Consider the following 16,451-nt stretch of genomic DNA (forward strand, 5'->3'; position numbering starts at 1 on the left):
CCAGGTTGGAAAACAATGAGAGAATTTGTGTTTCACGGAATATCAGTATGGGCTCTGAAAAAGAAAAGAGCTTGAAAGGGTGTAGTGGGCAGTTGGAATGGAATTCTGGAAATGGAACTCAGTTATAAATAGTGGCACGATACCAACAATGGTTAATTGTCTGCTTGGAGCCCAGACAGTGACTATTCATAGCAGTAAAATTCACAGCACCTGAAGAAGAGAGGTGGGTCGATCGTCAAAATATTGTATATAAAATGGAAACAACAACTTGGCAGATCATGAAGAACCAAACAATTAGAAGTGATTATTTGCATTATCGGCATTCTTATGTGATTTGTTTTTATATGATACATATGTAGATCCATGCATAGGAGGGGGAGGAGGAGAAGCAGAAGAAGAAGAAGAAGAAGAAGAAGAAGAAGAAAAAGTGAAATGAAATCATCTGTAAAATACTTGAAAATATCCTAAGGCCGAAACTGTACAATCGTACAGGAAATAAAGAAAATGGCTGCTAAAGGCTTCAAGAAATCATTCAAAAATTTCATCGCAGCTTCAGACCCTATGGCATTGAAAATGATAGAAACTTCACATGTTGAGATGTTATGTGGCTTTATTTCAAAGATCACAAAAACAACTTATGAGCACACTGCTGGTCCCTTGTCAGTAGGATGCTGAACCTCCTTGGACCTTGAGGCATTCACTGATTTAATTGACTAGGATGTCACACGTTCACTGTATCATCTCCTGAGGTTAATTAGTGCATAACTGTTGTAACTGGCCCTTGATATCCAGAAAATTCACTCTGGGATGGGGTTGATGTCCAAGCTGATCTACACAAGTTCTATTGGCAACAAGTCAGTGGACCCTACTGGTCATAAAAGTACCTTATCATCATGCAGGCAGTTTGTAGAGACATGCTGTGTGAGGATAAACATTATCTGATTGAAAGATGGTATGTAGATACTGTCTCATGAGTGCTTAATGCATGAGGATGCAGTATGTCTGTGATATCCGAGGTTCCTCACTCACTACCTTAATTGACATATAGTCATGCACAATGGCTCTGCACCTTGATTGTAGGAATAACATGAGTGTATCTTTCTAAAACATTAGTAGACTGTCTTCTCTCACATCAGCACTGTTACATTCACAGATGGTAGTCATTGAAAGTGGTACAGAACTGAAATTCATAACTGAAAATGATATTGACACAGGTAATCAATAATCCCGGTCTTCCAAGTAGAGGACCACTCCAAAAATAGCCACTTGTGTTGTGATGTTAATGGCAAACTACTCACTGGATGATTATTCATTAGCACGACGTTTGCTTGTCTTCAACCAGAAGTGGTGAAATGGTGTGGCGTGTGGTTGTGTACGCATTACTTGTTGCCAGGTGCAGATGCCTGCATGCTTGCTCAAGTCAGCCTACCTACCTCAGATAGCCCCACTTGATGCTCCTTTCAAACTTTGTCATCTACTGGTAATGTTGTCTTGTGTAAACATGCAGCATTCTCCACAGTACTTCACTAATCTCCCTAACATTCTGATGCATTATACATTCATTATATTCCCTGTCAGATCTGATAACATGGTCATGCCATGATTGTGCTAATGCATTGTAGTGGCTGTTCTAGCTGTTACGGTTGAGTGTAATAAATCTCCACATACACTATGGTGTGTGTGTGTGTGTGTGTGTGTGTGTGTGTGTGTATTTTTGCTGACTTTGGATTATTTCTTCATGGTATTTGACATTTTCAACAGTGAGTGTAAACTTGTGTACAGCTGCAGTATATTTATACAGACCCTTAATACAAGTTTAAACCAGTAATATGAAAGAGAAAGGGGGTTCTCCTACAAGGTTTGCAGGAATAACACGAATGGGTGAATGGAGTCAGTGGAGGACAGTAGCTTACCCTGTCACATGGATATATTTGAAATGAATTATATGCACTCTAAAATCAAATTAATTAACTAAGATGCAATAGCATTAGTAGCATTTAGAAATTGTAGGTGGGAACATCAGTGAGTTAGGCCTGTAGACATGCTCAGATATCCAGATGGTTAAGGCAACTGCTCATGATAAGCAGCAAGCAGTTTCCAAGTAAACTAACAGCAAATTAGTGCTTGTCACTTGCGTTAACTCCAACTGAGTTTATACAGGGTGTTACAAATTGGTACGGCCAAACTTTCAGGAAACATTCCTCACACACAAATAAAGAAAAGATGTTATGTGGACACGTGTCCAGAAATGCTTAATTTCCATGTTAGAGCTCATTTTAGTTTCTTCCACCTACGCTCAATGGGGCACGTTATCGTGATTTCATACGGGATGCTCTACCTGTGCTGCTAGAACATGTGCCTTTACAAGTACAACACAACATGTGGTTCATGCACGATGGAGCTCCTGCACATTTCAGTTGAAGTGTTCGTACGCTTCTCAACAACAGATTCGGTGACCGATGGATTGGTAGAGGCGGACCAATTCCATGGCCTCCATGCTCTCCTGACCTCAACCTTCTTGACTTTCATTTATGGGGGCATTTGAAAGCTCTTGTCTACGCAACCCTGGTACCAAATGTAGATACTCTTCGTGCTCGTATTGTGGACGGCTGTGATACAATACGCCATTCTCCAGGGCTGTATCAGCGCATCAGGGATTCCATGCGACGGAGGGTGGATACATGTATCCATCTACATCCATCTGCATCCTCGCTAATGGAGGACATTTTGAACATTTCCTGTAACAAAGTGTTTGAAGTCATGCTGGTATGTTCTGCTGCAGTGTGTTTCCATTCCATGATTAATGTGATTTGAAGAGAAGTAATAAAATGCGTTCTAACAATGAAAGTAAGCATTTCCGGACACATGTCCACATAACATATTTTCTTTCTTTGTGTGTGAAGAATGTTTCCTGAAAGTTTGGCCGTACCTTTTTGTAACACGCTGTATAGCTGTTTGACTTTATATCCTAACACGTTGTTACTGCAAGTATTGCTATGACTTGGCAAACTCCAGTTGTGGCTCAGTGACCTGTTGTCAAGACTGCTATAATTTTGATTTTATGAATCACAAAACTTTGTTTCTGTGTATTAAGAGCCAGTTGCTAGTCTCGGCACTAAGTTGATACAACTTTGTCATTAAATAAAACTATGTAAGATTCCAGTTAATTTTATGAGGGTGAATCAAATATAAACTGGAATTTTTGTTTTGTGTGCCTTTTTGTAAATGGAGAGTGTTGTAATTTCTGCTCATTGTTGCTTTCATTTCCAGTGATTGTTCTTCAAGCTAGAATGTTTTCTTACCATTTCTATAGTCTGAATCGCCATATCAGAGGAAGAGATTCAGTCATCTGCTGCACAACTCATTATAATAAAGTTTCTCACAACAGTGGGTGTAAAACCATCAAAAATTTTAAAAAAGACTTGTGACACTGTTCGGGTCAAGATCCTGATAGAGACTGAAGTGTACATATGGCACAAACAGTTTGTACAAGCTCAACAAATGGTTGAGAATGCAGCTCACTGACATTGCCTGAGGATCGGTGTTGTTAGCCAGCGTTGTGAAGACTATCACCGAACAACAGTTACTGAAATAGCTACTGAGGTTGGCATAAGGAAAAGATGGGTGCCCTGTTTTCCCAGCATGGAGCACAAATTTCATCACCTCGAAGTGTGGAAACAGCTACTGACACACTACCAAACTGAAGGGGAATATATTCGCACTGGACTTTGACCTACAATGAAACATGGATGCACCATTACACACAAAAAAAGGCAGCATGGAATGGGGCAAAAAGGATGAATCTGCACCTGTCAAAACAAAAACAAAAAACAAAAAAAAACTTCTCCGTGGGCAAGGTTTTTGCAACAGTCTTTTTTTTATTTTAAAGGAGTTCTTATCCTTGATTTTCTCCATGGACATCATACTGTAAATGCTAAATACTGTTTGCAATTTTTGAATCAAACAAAAGGTGCACATTTCCTATCTGGGGTGTGATTTTGCGTCATGACTGAGCTCGCACACACACAGCTGCCCGAACTCGACAAAAAATTCAGGAACTGTCCAGGACCACGTCCTCCCCACACTCTGGATTTATCGACCTACGATTTTCATTTGCTTGGGCCACTAAATGAAGCAGTCGGAGGACACGGATTTGATGATGATGGTGCTGTTGAAGCATTTGTGCTCAACTGGCTGCTGCCACAGCCCCATTGATTGTATGAAAACAGGATCAGTGCACTGCCTACTCTCTGGGAAAAATGTGTTTCCCATTCAGTAGACCATGTAGAAAAATAGGTGCGCGTGTTTGAATTTTCCTGAAGCTTAAGTAAACATATAAAAAGATCCGTTGATAAAGGTCATAAACAGTGATGATCCTGTCACAAATTGCTGAGCCATGGCACAAATTACTTCTTTATCTGTGAATAACTCTCTGTCCAGGATGCTGTACTGTGTTCTGCTTGTCAAGCCATTTTCAGTCCAGTCACATAACTGACTAAATGTTCGATACCTAAGCATTGCCTTTAGTACGCCTCGATGGGGAATGAATCAAACGCTTTTTGAAACTATAAGAACATTGGATTCACCTGGTTACATTTATATGCAGTGTCAGGAGTTGAGGAGTAAATATTGAGTTTTGCATGATTAATGCTTTTAGGGTCCATCCTGGTTTCCATGGAGAAAACCAATCGTAATGTCTAAATCCCTGAGTGCAGTCTATAATTCAACATATTTGCTGATTAATTTTTATGCCATATTCAAGCAACTTGATATTTTCACTTTCTGACCTCAGTAAATCTCTAAATTTGTGTTTAGGTTCCATATTTGTGATGATATGCATGTTCAGAATTGGCTTTGTTATATGCTTACCAAAATTTTACAGTACAGTTTCCATTTTTCATTAATCCTTTTCCTGCAGTTTTTAAACTCATTTTGTTAATTTCTTGAATGAATGTATGGCATAATCTCATTTTTTTCCAACCTGGGTACTCCAGAGGTGAATGACCCACATCAAACATTAATGTATGGTGTCTGTCAAAAGTAGTGTGATACACTTTCATCCCAAGAAGGAATATCTTGGCCATGAATGATACCAACTATAAAAACTGACAGTAAAGTAGAAATAAGGGAAAGAACAATTTATTTCGTAGTAAAATATTACTGACTAAAAGAGACTGGATGATTTAGCTCACTTAACATGAAATGTGAAGACGTATGTTGTTTTAGATTTGAATCAAAACTTTGAAACCATTGCTATATTTTGTATATGAATTATAAACCAAACAACCTATGTGATTTCTGTGAAGATCTTCTCACAGTGGATCTACAAATATATAATTTAATCTAATCCAATAAACTGATATATGGTGATTAAATGATAATGGAAATGTAAGGCATGATGTATTTTTGGAATGCATGTTAAATTTTGTTAAAGATGTCATATAAAACATGAATTACACAGCATGATGTTACACAATAATAGTTTATAGTTCATTGTCAACAGGCCTTTGGTTTTCAAATGATGTTTGTTTTCTATCTTTATTTGCTCTATGGAGAACATCACATTTAATATCACAAGAACAGGATTCAATTGTAGCACATTGTAACACACGTCTTCACTAACATCCATACAATGACTTGTCCTCTGAATGGACTTTTGCCATTATTGTCACTGAAGGGCACTGTTCATTGTACTAAAAATAACTTTTCACATAGCGGGTAGTCTTGAAGTTGGTCTTGTTGTCTTCTTATTAGGAGTATGGCTTTGGCCACAGGTCGTGATTGTGCGAAGAATATACACTGATTCCAGGGTTGTGAATGTTCGAATGACTCATTGACAACAAAATGAAAGAAAATGTCTGCACATATAACTTTCGTGTTTTCAGCTCTTCAAATTTCAAATTGACAACATTTAACACCCATTCGCTCCCCTGAGCCACTAATTCCAGCTAAACGTGTCTCCTTTCTACAGCATCACAAAATATGATGACCCCACTACACAAATACTTCTTATCAAGTGCAAACAAGTAGTACAAAGACTGCAACTGAGGCAAAGAGATTTAGATGATTTATATTGTTGTCAAAGACATTATTTCAATTAACTGATACATGTTTTAACAAAACTTTAAAATTAAATTTATAGATTTTCTTCTTAAAACTTCAAAAATCATCATAATTACATAAAACATAAATAGTTATGCCTGAAATAATGAATTTTAGAGAAACAGTTTTATTTGAACTACGGATACCCATTACTAACAAAGGTTTCAGAATATGTATGAGGCTTGATTACATCACCATATTCATCAGAGGTGGAATCTTTCTTTTTCATCTCCAACTCTGTTCATACTTAGACAATCTAGTTGTTCTGCCTTTGCTGAACATGAAAGAAGTTATAAACTGAGAAAGAGAGATTCCACATATGCTGAACACACTCTGACTGAATTCCATTCTCATGATATTAAATGTGATGTCTATACAGCAAATAAAGGCAGAAATTAAACATTACCCGAATTCAATAAACATCAGTCATAGAACCCTGATTTAATTCTTAATGACCAACTATGGTGTCATTATTCCCACTTATAAAGTAGCAGTAGCTAGTTATATAATTCTCAGCCTAAGATAATATGCTTGTTGTAAATAGTATATCTGTTCCCATCCACATTCCACTGACTCCTTCCTCTTGTCTCCTCCCTTTTTTTCCTGTTCATCACATTTGCCAGCTATTTTGTCAGTATAACATAGCAGTCTGTGCCAGTACTAACTTGTATACTGTCTTGGTCTTTACATGCATATACTTTTAATCTGTGAGTATAATGTGGTATGGTTTATCTGATAATAGCCTCTTAAAGTACTTTTAATATGATTGAGTTTTTCATATACATGTCTAGTCATGAAAGGTCACATATATCTGGAAAAACGACCATTGTACAGCTATAAACTCTTGCTGTTTATAGTCTTAACTTGTCTGAGGATGGCCTAGAAAGACGAAAACCAGTTCCTAAATAAGTATTATTGTGGAGCATCAGCATTGTGTATTTCAGTTTTTAATTTGTCTATGGTCTTCCAGGTACTGACAGAATATTTCATCCAGGTGTAGTTTTTATTTAGCCTAATTTTTCATGTGCATGATAATTTTACGCTGTGGTTGAAGTAGTTTATTTTGGATTTGGTTTAATTATGGATGAATGTAAATGAGAATGCACATTACCCTTTTTTCCAAGTATGCTGTTTAGAAGTCCATTTTCTAAGTAATACTGTTGGTGTGACTGGAGATCTAAAGCTTTATTTTATGTACAGGCACTGAGTGAAGTTCATCACAAACTGATTGAAGAAGATGGTTCTGGATGGAATAAACATAATGGTATTGGAGAAGGGCAAAAATCTTAATGTTGTTTGCCATCAGGGCTGTTGCTTGCACGCTATTTGTGTCTCTGTTTTGCCTTGTCAATAACAGGCTTCTTAACAGCTGATTTGATCGTTTTGTACACTAACTTAGTACTTTATCTGGTAAGCTTTATTACTTCACCTTTAAAACTATAAACTAATTCAGTGTTCCTGATTTAATGTCAGTTGAAAAAAATGTGGATGAAACACTTGCAAAGCAAAGGAATCACCATACTCTCACTGAATAAATAATAAAAACAATCATCATTTTTTAGGTTTTTGTTGTTTTGCAGTTGCTTTTATTGTCTTAGAGGCTAGTTCATCTGATTCAACTAAATAAAGGCTGTTTGTATTGTGTCATATGCATTTTGCTTCAATTTATTGGTGAAACATCTTCAGTGGTTTGTAATATTTGTTTTTGTATGTGATAATTTCATTATATAATTACAGAATTGATACTGTGTTACAGTTTTTTTCTTATTCTCTTGTTGTTAAGGAAGAACTGCAATGTAGTAATACCCTCCCAGGAGATGCTACCTTTTCCAAGGGTCCTTCAGTGCCGGGCAAGAGGGCTTGTGTGCTCCGTCGAAGTCAAGATCTGTGCCAGCAGTAGCATAGCTACTGGGAGGGTCACCTAAGCCGGAGTGGTCTTGGCGGAGGAGTCAGGCAAATTGTGTCCCACAACATAGGGCAGGGAGGGCCCTAGATGCATAGTGAAGCCAACTGCCCTAAAGGAGTAAACCCAATACAAATCCTGGTCCTTGAAGTTGGAGGAGGCAAATGAAAAAGGAAAAATGATGCTTCTATTGTAATGTGAAATGTAATATCATTATACAGGGTGGAAGCCATGAGGTCACTGCTAGAATAGCTTAATAAAACTAAGGCAGGCATCGTTGCCATACAGGAAATGCAATGGAATGGGAAGCTGGATAATCTTCTGCCATGTTCCAGAGAGCAACAATGAATTTGGTACAGGGTTTTCAGTAAGGCAAAACTTTAAACATAGTGGCTTGGATTTACTGGAATAACATCTAGAATCTCACAAACGAGATTGAAGGTCTGATTCACAAACTATTCATCGATCAATCACATGCACCAACAGAAGTAGCAGATGACCAGGATAAAGATGCCTTCTATGATAACCACTAGGGAGCCTATGGCGGATGCCCTGGGCAATAATGTTAAAATAATTATTGGAGACCTCAATGCACAGATTGGGAAAGAAGATCATTACCATCCAGCAATAGGAAAGCATAGCCTCCATGAGTACACACATGGTAATTGACGAACAGTTGTTCAGCCTGCACTAGCACATAACATGGCTGTTGGTAGCACTATGTTCCCACACAGAAGGATCCATAAAGTAACATGGTGTAGCCCTGATCAGCATACTTTGAACCAAAATGATCATATAATTATTGATAGCAGCTATTTCTCAAACTTACTAGTTGTATGTACGTACAGAGTGGCTAATGTGGATTCAGATCACCATCTTGCAATTGCGAAACTAAGAGTTCGAATGTGTAATGCAAAAAAAAGTGAAAGAAACATTTCACAGAAGTCTGTGGTATCAAAGCTAAAAGATGAGGAGATTGCTAAAAGATACTCTGAGAAGGTTACTGAGAATCTTGCACTGTACACTCCTAGTGTAAGTGATACTCTGGATCAGGAATGGAGTGCTTGCAGGGACACAGTCATTAAGGCAGCAGAAAAAGTGCTAGGGAAAGAAGGAAAACAACCAAGGAATTCCTGGTTTGTTGAAAATTATAAGAGAATAAGTTATGAGAAAAGCCTGGCTTATAGGAAAATGCCTAGTGATAAGAAATTATCAAGATGAAAGGGAAAAAGAGAAGAAACTGCATAGGAAGAAGAAAAGTGAATGGGGAAGACAGCAGATTGAAGAATTGGAGACCTTTGGAGAAACAAATGATGTCAGAAAATTCTTTCAGAAAATTAATGGTCTTAGAAGAACATTTAAGCCATTTATTAATACACGTAAAAGAAAAAAATGGGGAATTACTAACTGATGACCAGGAGATTTTGGAATGTTGGGTAGAGTATTTTAGTGAACTGTTGGATGCTCCAGAGCCCCCTATTTGAAGAAATCATAATCCAGCCAGAAGAAGAGGTTGAGGCCTCAGTCCCTCCCCTCTCTCAGAGAGAAGTAGACAAAGCAGTTGTACAACTGAAGAACAATAAAGCATCAGGGACTGATAATCTAACATCAGAAGTATTGAAAGCCAGAGAAGCTGAGTTAAACAGCAGAGTATACAAGATTTTATGCCTCCTCTGGGAAGAGGAAGAGTTGCCAGAAGAATGGAATTTAGGGATAGTGTGTTTGATACACAAGAAAGGATATATATTTAAATGCAGCTGTTGGAGCCTTAACACTCCTAAATATTGCATATAAAGTGTTGTCAAATATTTTGTTTAGTAGATTCTCCCCCATAGCAGAAAACATTATTGGAAGTTATTGGTGTGGATTCAGATCAGGAAAATCAACTATGAACTAGATATTTACCCTGTGGCAAATAGTAGAAAAGACCATTGAATTTAATGTTAGTGTGTACTATCTTTTCATTGATTTCAGATCTGCACATGACACAGTAAATTGGGCTAAACTTTGATGAGGCAATGTGGGAATTTCAGATATGTGAAAAGTTGGTGCGTTTCATAGAGGTTGCCCTAAGGCACCCCTTGTGTATTGCGTGAGTGCAGTCTAGGCTATCACCCCGGTTTCCCTCACGAACTGGGTTAAGACAAGGGGATGGGCTTTCATGCCTACTCTTCAGTCTGGTGTTCAGAAAAGTGGTGCATGAATCAGGTATCCTGAAAAGAGGTACTATCTAGTATAAGTCAGTACAACTATTGGGATACGCAGATGATTTAGACCTGATGAGTAGAACATTTAGAGATCTACAAAGTGCATTGTCAGCTCTAAAACTGAGTGCAGAGAAGATGGGCTTCAAAATTAATGAAGGAAGGACCAATTATGTGTATAATGGTACAAATCACGGTCCACAGTAAACCTTGATGGAATGACTTGAGCAAGTGGAATGTTTCACATATCTGGGTTCAAAGATAGAAACAAATGGCAGCAATTCAACTGAAATTATGGCCTGCATAAGTGCTTCTAATTGACAGTATTTTGGAATGCTGTGACATTTTAAATCCAGGTTTTTATCACGAGAGACTAAGTGCCAACTCTAATGCTGGTACGTCCAATATATACATTTGGCTCATAAATGTGGACAGTTACAAAGCAAGGTGAAAGCAGACTGAGATCACATAAAAGAAGTGTATTGAGGAGAATCTTTGGACCTATGTATGAAAATGGCCATTGGAGAAGACAAAGAAATGATTAACTTTATGACTGCTATAAGGATGATGACGTGGTAAAGTTCATAAAGTAATATAAATTGAAATGGGCTGGACAACTCAATGAGACAGATCCTGCAAGGAAAGCCTACTGCAGTGAACCTGGAGGAAGAGCAAAAGGCTGACTGAGGTTGAGATGGAGTGGTGGGGTTGGAGCGAGTTGGTGCTGTAACAGGAGATCTATAGCAAAACCCAGAGAGGAATAGTGGAAAATTATCAAAGAGGCCAAGTCCGATCCTAGGATGTAGTGTCAATGAAAGAAGAAGAATGTAGTAACAAATCTGTAATTATTTTGTAACACAATTACCAAATACAAAAACAAAAACACATATCTAGGCCACTGAAAATGCAACACAAATGAGAAAAAATGAAATGTGTATGGCACAATACAAACAGATTTTCATTTATTTGCATTAGACAAACCACACCCCTGGAAAATGAAAACACTGTTCTTTATAAAACACAAAATAAAGAAGAGGAAACCAAATACTTAGTACAAAGCTAGAATTCTAACTTTCGGAAACAGTTTGGGCAATGTTTGATTTCTATTTTATTCCATTGTGGTAATGGGCTCATATTTTTATGCCCAGCTAATGAAGGAAAAAGTCATTAATTTAGAATTCATTGTTTTGAGTAGGGCAGTCACAGCAATAACCAAACTAAAAATATGGAAGTACTGGGCACTGGTGATTCACATGATAATTTTGCTTAAAAAATCACTTTTATATACAAAATCACACTTAAAACATTTCTCATAATTATCATCATGTTGTATAGTTTTGCATCATAATGTAGTGTCTGTGTCCCTTATTTCATTTTGGTTTTAATTGGTAGTGGTTGATAAACCACAAAGTTATGCTTGTTAAAAGTCTTGACCTATGTCTTTAATTGCATGCAACCTGACAAGGAAACAAATTCAGATGGTTCTCATGATGAGTCAGTCATAAATGAAGGACCACAAACTTAAATATTTGTATTTATAATATTCTGATTTTATTATCCAAAATCACTGTACACAGTCATATTTTCAGACAGAATTATTAGTAGTAAAGTGCACTATGTACATGTGGTGTAATATGCAAATGACAGCTTCTTGGAATCTGTTTTCATAGACATTCCAATTTATCTGTGTCAAATTTTCATTTTGTTCACTGTATTCATCCACTTGGCCTTCAGAATACCTTCTTCTGTATGGCTCTTGTGACAATGCATCACATATGAGGAACACCCACACAGATGTTTCAGGTATTTTAAGTCAGTTTCTTTTTTTTCTGTTTTCAGTTCAAATAAGGTTTTGCTTTATTAACCCCTTCTTATAGTGAGAGCTATTAGTCAAAGAAATGCGAGAAACTTACTTGTAGACAATTAGTTCTTTCTCACAGCACAGTGTATCTGATGTTTAATGTGTTAATAATATACAATTAAGCTCAGTATCCTGAGTATAAAAGAAAATAATTCTAGTCTATCCTGTCTGTTTTCTCTATCTCTGTATAACTACGAAAACAATCAGTTATTGAAGAAATTATTTAATTGAATAGAAAAGAAATCTACTCACCAGGTGGTGGCAGAAAACACACACACACACACACATATATAAAAGACTGTTGTGGCTGGCAAGCTTTCGGAGCCAGTGGCACTCCTTCTTCAGGCTGAAAGGTTGAAGGGGAAAGAAGAAGGGTAAAGGAAAAGGACTGGAGAGGTCTAGGAAAAAGGGGTAGATTTTGGGAAAGTTACCCAGAACCACAGGTTGTCAGGAGAGACTTACCCTTACAGTAAGTCTACCCTGACCCGCAGTTATGGGTGACTTTCCTAGACCTCTCCAATCATTTTCCTTCACCCTTCTTCCTTCCCCTTAAACCCTTCTGCCTGAAGAAAAAGCCACTGGCCCCGAAAGCTTGCCAGTCACAACAGTCTTTTATATGTGTGTGCATTCTGCTGGTACTTCGCGAGTACAATTTTTAGCTATCCATTTAAATAATTTATATGTAACTACAGCAACATACATCTATTTGAACCTGCTGTCTGTAGTCAAGGTTTTGTCTCCCTGTGCAGTTTTTACCCCTTTCTTTTTTACTGCATTCCACTCACATTTTTTACTTTTATGTTCATCTTATCACCTATTTTTCAACACCATATCCATTGCATTTAACTGATCATCCAAGTCCCTCAACATCTGATAGAGTTACATTATCAACAAACGTAAAAAAAAAAGTGCTCCAGTTATTTGTGGACTTATCAAAATCTGTCTATGCTATTTTAAATATAAAGAAGAATGTTGTGAATGATCTGGAAGTGTTGCTATGGGTTCACCTTTGTCACCAGTAGCTGCTAACATTTTTATGGATCGTTTTGAACAACCATAATTAAATAATGTACCACAGAATCCTTCTTGCTAACCCCACTTTGTAGATAACACATTTGCTTTAGGGTTACACAGTAAATATGAGTTATATAATTCCACATCTTCTTAAATTTATCCCAAAATAACTTTCACTTTGCAGATAGAGAATGAAATTTTCTATAGAAGATCTGACAATGTTCCAAGACTTTGTTTTGCAAGTAACTGACCATACATACAGGATTCTTCAAAAAATGATACAGAAACAATGTTTTTTGAGTCAGTACAAAATATAAAGACTGTTTTTGAGCTAACACTGTAGGAGTCCATGAAGGGACATGTGGCTGTGGGAAAGTGTAGATAGGGAAAACTGGCAGGACAATTACAGAGCCGATTAAAGAGCATGAACACATCATGCATTTAAAACCAAGTGTGAGATTTTCAGGAGAGGAACATCAGGACTGTAGCCAGGATATAGATTTCAACAACATAATAGTGCTTGGCAAATAATTTTATGTTCATAGAAGGAAGGTCCAAGGAGTGATTGAGATCTCTAGAAATGAAAGAAATTTCAGTAGTGATTATGGTTGTTGGCTTCCAGCTTCATGGCTCCTCTCCACAAAGGAAATAAATACCCAGCCATCATGGAAAAAGGAAGAAGTTGTTAACATCCTGCCGACAGTGAGGTTATTAGACAGAGCAGAAGCTGGATTAGTGAAGATGAAGGAAATCACTTGTGCCCTTTCAAAGGAACCATTCGACTGTTACCTGAAGTAACCCACAGAAAACCTCCATCTTGATGGCTGTGTGGTGACCTAAACTGTCATCCTCCCATATGCTATCCACTGCACCAACTCACTCAGTCCAACCTCGTTGCATGAGGGATACAAACAATTATTACGAAGCCACTTTCATGGTGTGACAATAGTTTCTTAAACATTCCAGCTTTCTTTCATGTCCACCAATTGTAACTGGATAACTTATGCCAAACCACTCCCCTTCTTCTGAATAAGTGTAAAAAACATTCTTTTACAAATGAACATTCTTTTACAAATGAACATTGCTACAGTTTTCAACATTGTTCAGACAACTGGAAACACTAGAAGTGTCCAGCAGAGATGTCAAAACATTGGCTACAGAAAAAGTTTGAAGAGGGACATTTTGCAGCCTAACAATTCTGAAGATTTTACCTTTATTTCTTCTGCTCAAATTTTTAATTTACGTTCCAAATGTATCCTTGATTTCCTTTGACGGTTGGTCTATGCGTAGACTGAATAACGTGTGGAATAGCTGCAAACCTATTGTACCCTTTCTCAGTTAGGGTTTTGCTTTCATGCTCTTTGGCTCCTGTAACTGCAATCTGGTTTCTGCACAGCTTGTAGATAGCTTTTTGCTCCTGTGTTTTATTCTTGATATTTTTAGAGTTTCAAAGATTGTGTTCCAGTCAACATTGTTGAAATGTCTTTCTAAATCTACAAACAGTATATATCTGGGTATGCCTGTGCTCAACTTGTCTTCTAAGATACGTCAAAGTGTCAGTATTGCTTTGTGTGTTCCTACATTTCTCTGGAGCCAAAACTGATCTTCCAGGTCAATCTCTGTCAGTTTTTCCATGCTTTTTTAGTTATTAGTGATAGTATTTTGCAACCAAACCTTATTAAACTGATGGTTTGATAAAACTCATCTGCTTCCTTTTGTTATTGGTATTGTAGTCTGAAGGTATTTTGCCCGTCTTGTATTTCTCACATTCTTTGTGCAGCAGTTTTGCCATATTTGGTTCTGCTAAAAAACTTAATGAGGGAATCTCATCTACTCCCTACATCATCTTTCAGCATAGGTCTTTTGGTACTGTATCAAATTCTTCTTTCCGTATTGTTTTTCCCATTACATTTTCTTTGACTTCAAGTTTCTTTTCTTTACAAAACTCTTTTATACATTCCTTCCACTCTTCAGCCTTCCTTTCTTTGCTTAGCATGGCATGTTATCTGAATTCTTGCTGTTAATACGATCTTTTGTTCCAAGATTTATTTAATTGTACTGTATGCAGCATCTATGTTTCCTATATTCATACATACCTTCACTTTTAATCAATTCAAGTTACCATTTCTGTGTTATCTTAAGATTCTTAGGCCCTGAGTTTCTTCTCAGCTGTTACTTTGTTGCTTTCACTATATCATCTCCCACAGTTGGTCATTCATTTATTATTATTATTATTATTATTATTATTATTATTATTACACATGTTACAGGCCTTTTATCTGACCAAGTGAAACATTCATTATTCCTTGTTCTTCCTGTTCTCCTTCATTCGTTCACTAAAGGCTCTCTTCCTACTTCCATCCACTTTGGCCTTTGGGCTTTAGGTGCTGTTTCCTTCAAAATCACTTCCCACTTGTACACCTTGTGTCTACAGATGCCTATGTCCATGACATCTGCTGAATCTATCTGAGCTCTTTCCAGATCGATTTTGACTTGTGTCATCCAGGGTGTAATGATCTTGAGTCTCTGGATGTACCTGAGGATTCTGTTGGCGAGTCTGGTCTGTGGGAGTCTGCTTATGTCTCCATAAAATTTTAGTCGCCTCTTTCTAATGTCTGCTGCGATGTTGGAGAACTTTTCTGTGGCATCCCTGGAGTGAAGCCTATATCCATTGTCTGTGAGTTTTGGCCCAATAATTTTCATAATGACTTTTTTTTTCCCCTGTGTGAGAATGTTCTCAAGGCCGGCCTTTGTGTGTAACATTAGCCTCACTGGCGTATAGCACCTCAGGTTTGATGACAGTGTTGTAGTGACGAATTTTGGTGCAGGTGGACAGACATTTCTTGTTGTAAATACTCTGTGTTTTGTATAAGGCTCTCTTCATTTTCAATAGCCTAATGTTCTGGGCAGCTTTCTCCTTTCCTGTCAGTTCAAGCACTTTACCTAGGTACTTAAAGTGTGTGACCCTGTTGATCTTGCCATACTTTGTGTTCAAATTTGGAGTGTTTAATTTCGTGTAGAAGAACTCAGTTTTCTGAAACAAAATATGTAGCCCTACTTTTTCTGCGTACTCTTTGAGTACTTCTATCTGTCTGATTGTTGTAGTTTCATTATCTGTGAGTGTGCCAGATTTTCTGCGAAGGCTAGACAGCTGACCTCCAGCTTGTCCTTGGGTAGTCCAAGTCGCACTGGCTTCCAATGGCCTTGTATTTGCAGCTCTTTCTCCCATTCCTTGATGACCTTATCCAGCACTAGGTTGAAGAGGAGTGGCGAGAGTCCGTTACCTTGACAAATGTCTGTCTTGATATCAAAGGGTTCGGAGATTTCCCCCTTGAACTTCACCTTTTTTTATTGTATTTTTTTGTGT

General features: G+C 37.5%; 1 protein-coding gene across 3 annotated transcripts in view; it reads left to right on the forward strand.

The window, feature by feature from the left end:
* Window positions 1-16,451, forward strand: part of LOC126094776 (glucosamine-6-phosphate isomerase) — a 126,531-nt gene that overhangs the window by 69,866 nt on the left and 40,214 nt on the right. For 2 of the 3 annotated variants that reach the window (XM_049909330.1, XM_049909331.1), the window contains exon 6: window positions 7,303-7,366. The exons of the other annotated variant lie outside the window; for it this stretch is intronic. In XM_049909330.1, coding sequence (XP_049765287.1) covers window positions 7,303-7,366 — 64 coding nt within the window. The remainder of the gene's footprint in view (window positions 1-7,302; window positions 7,367-16,451) is intronic. 3 annotated transcript variants of the gene reach the window in all.

This window comes from Schistocerca cancellata, chromosome 8, assembly GCF_023864275.1.
Source record: "Schistocerca cancellata isolate TAMUIC-IGC-003103 chromosome 8, iqSchCanc2.1, whole genome shotgun sequence".
Classification (NCBI taxonomy): Eukaryota; Metazoa; Arthropoda; class Insecta; order Orthoptera; family Acrididae; genus Schistocerca; species Schistocerca cancellata.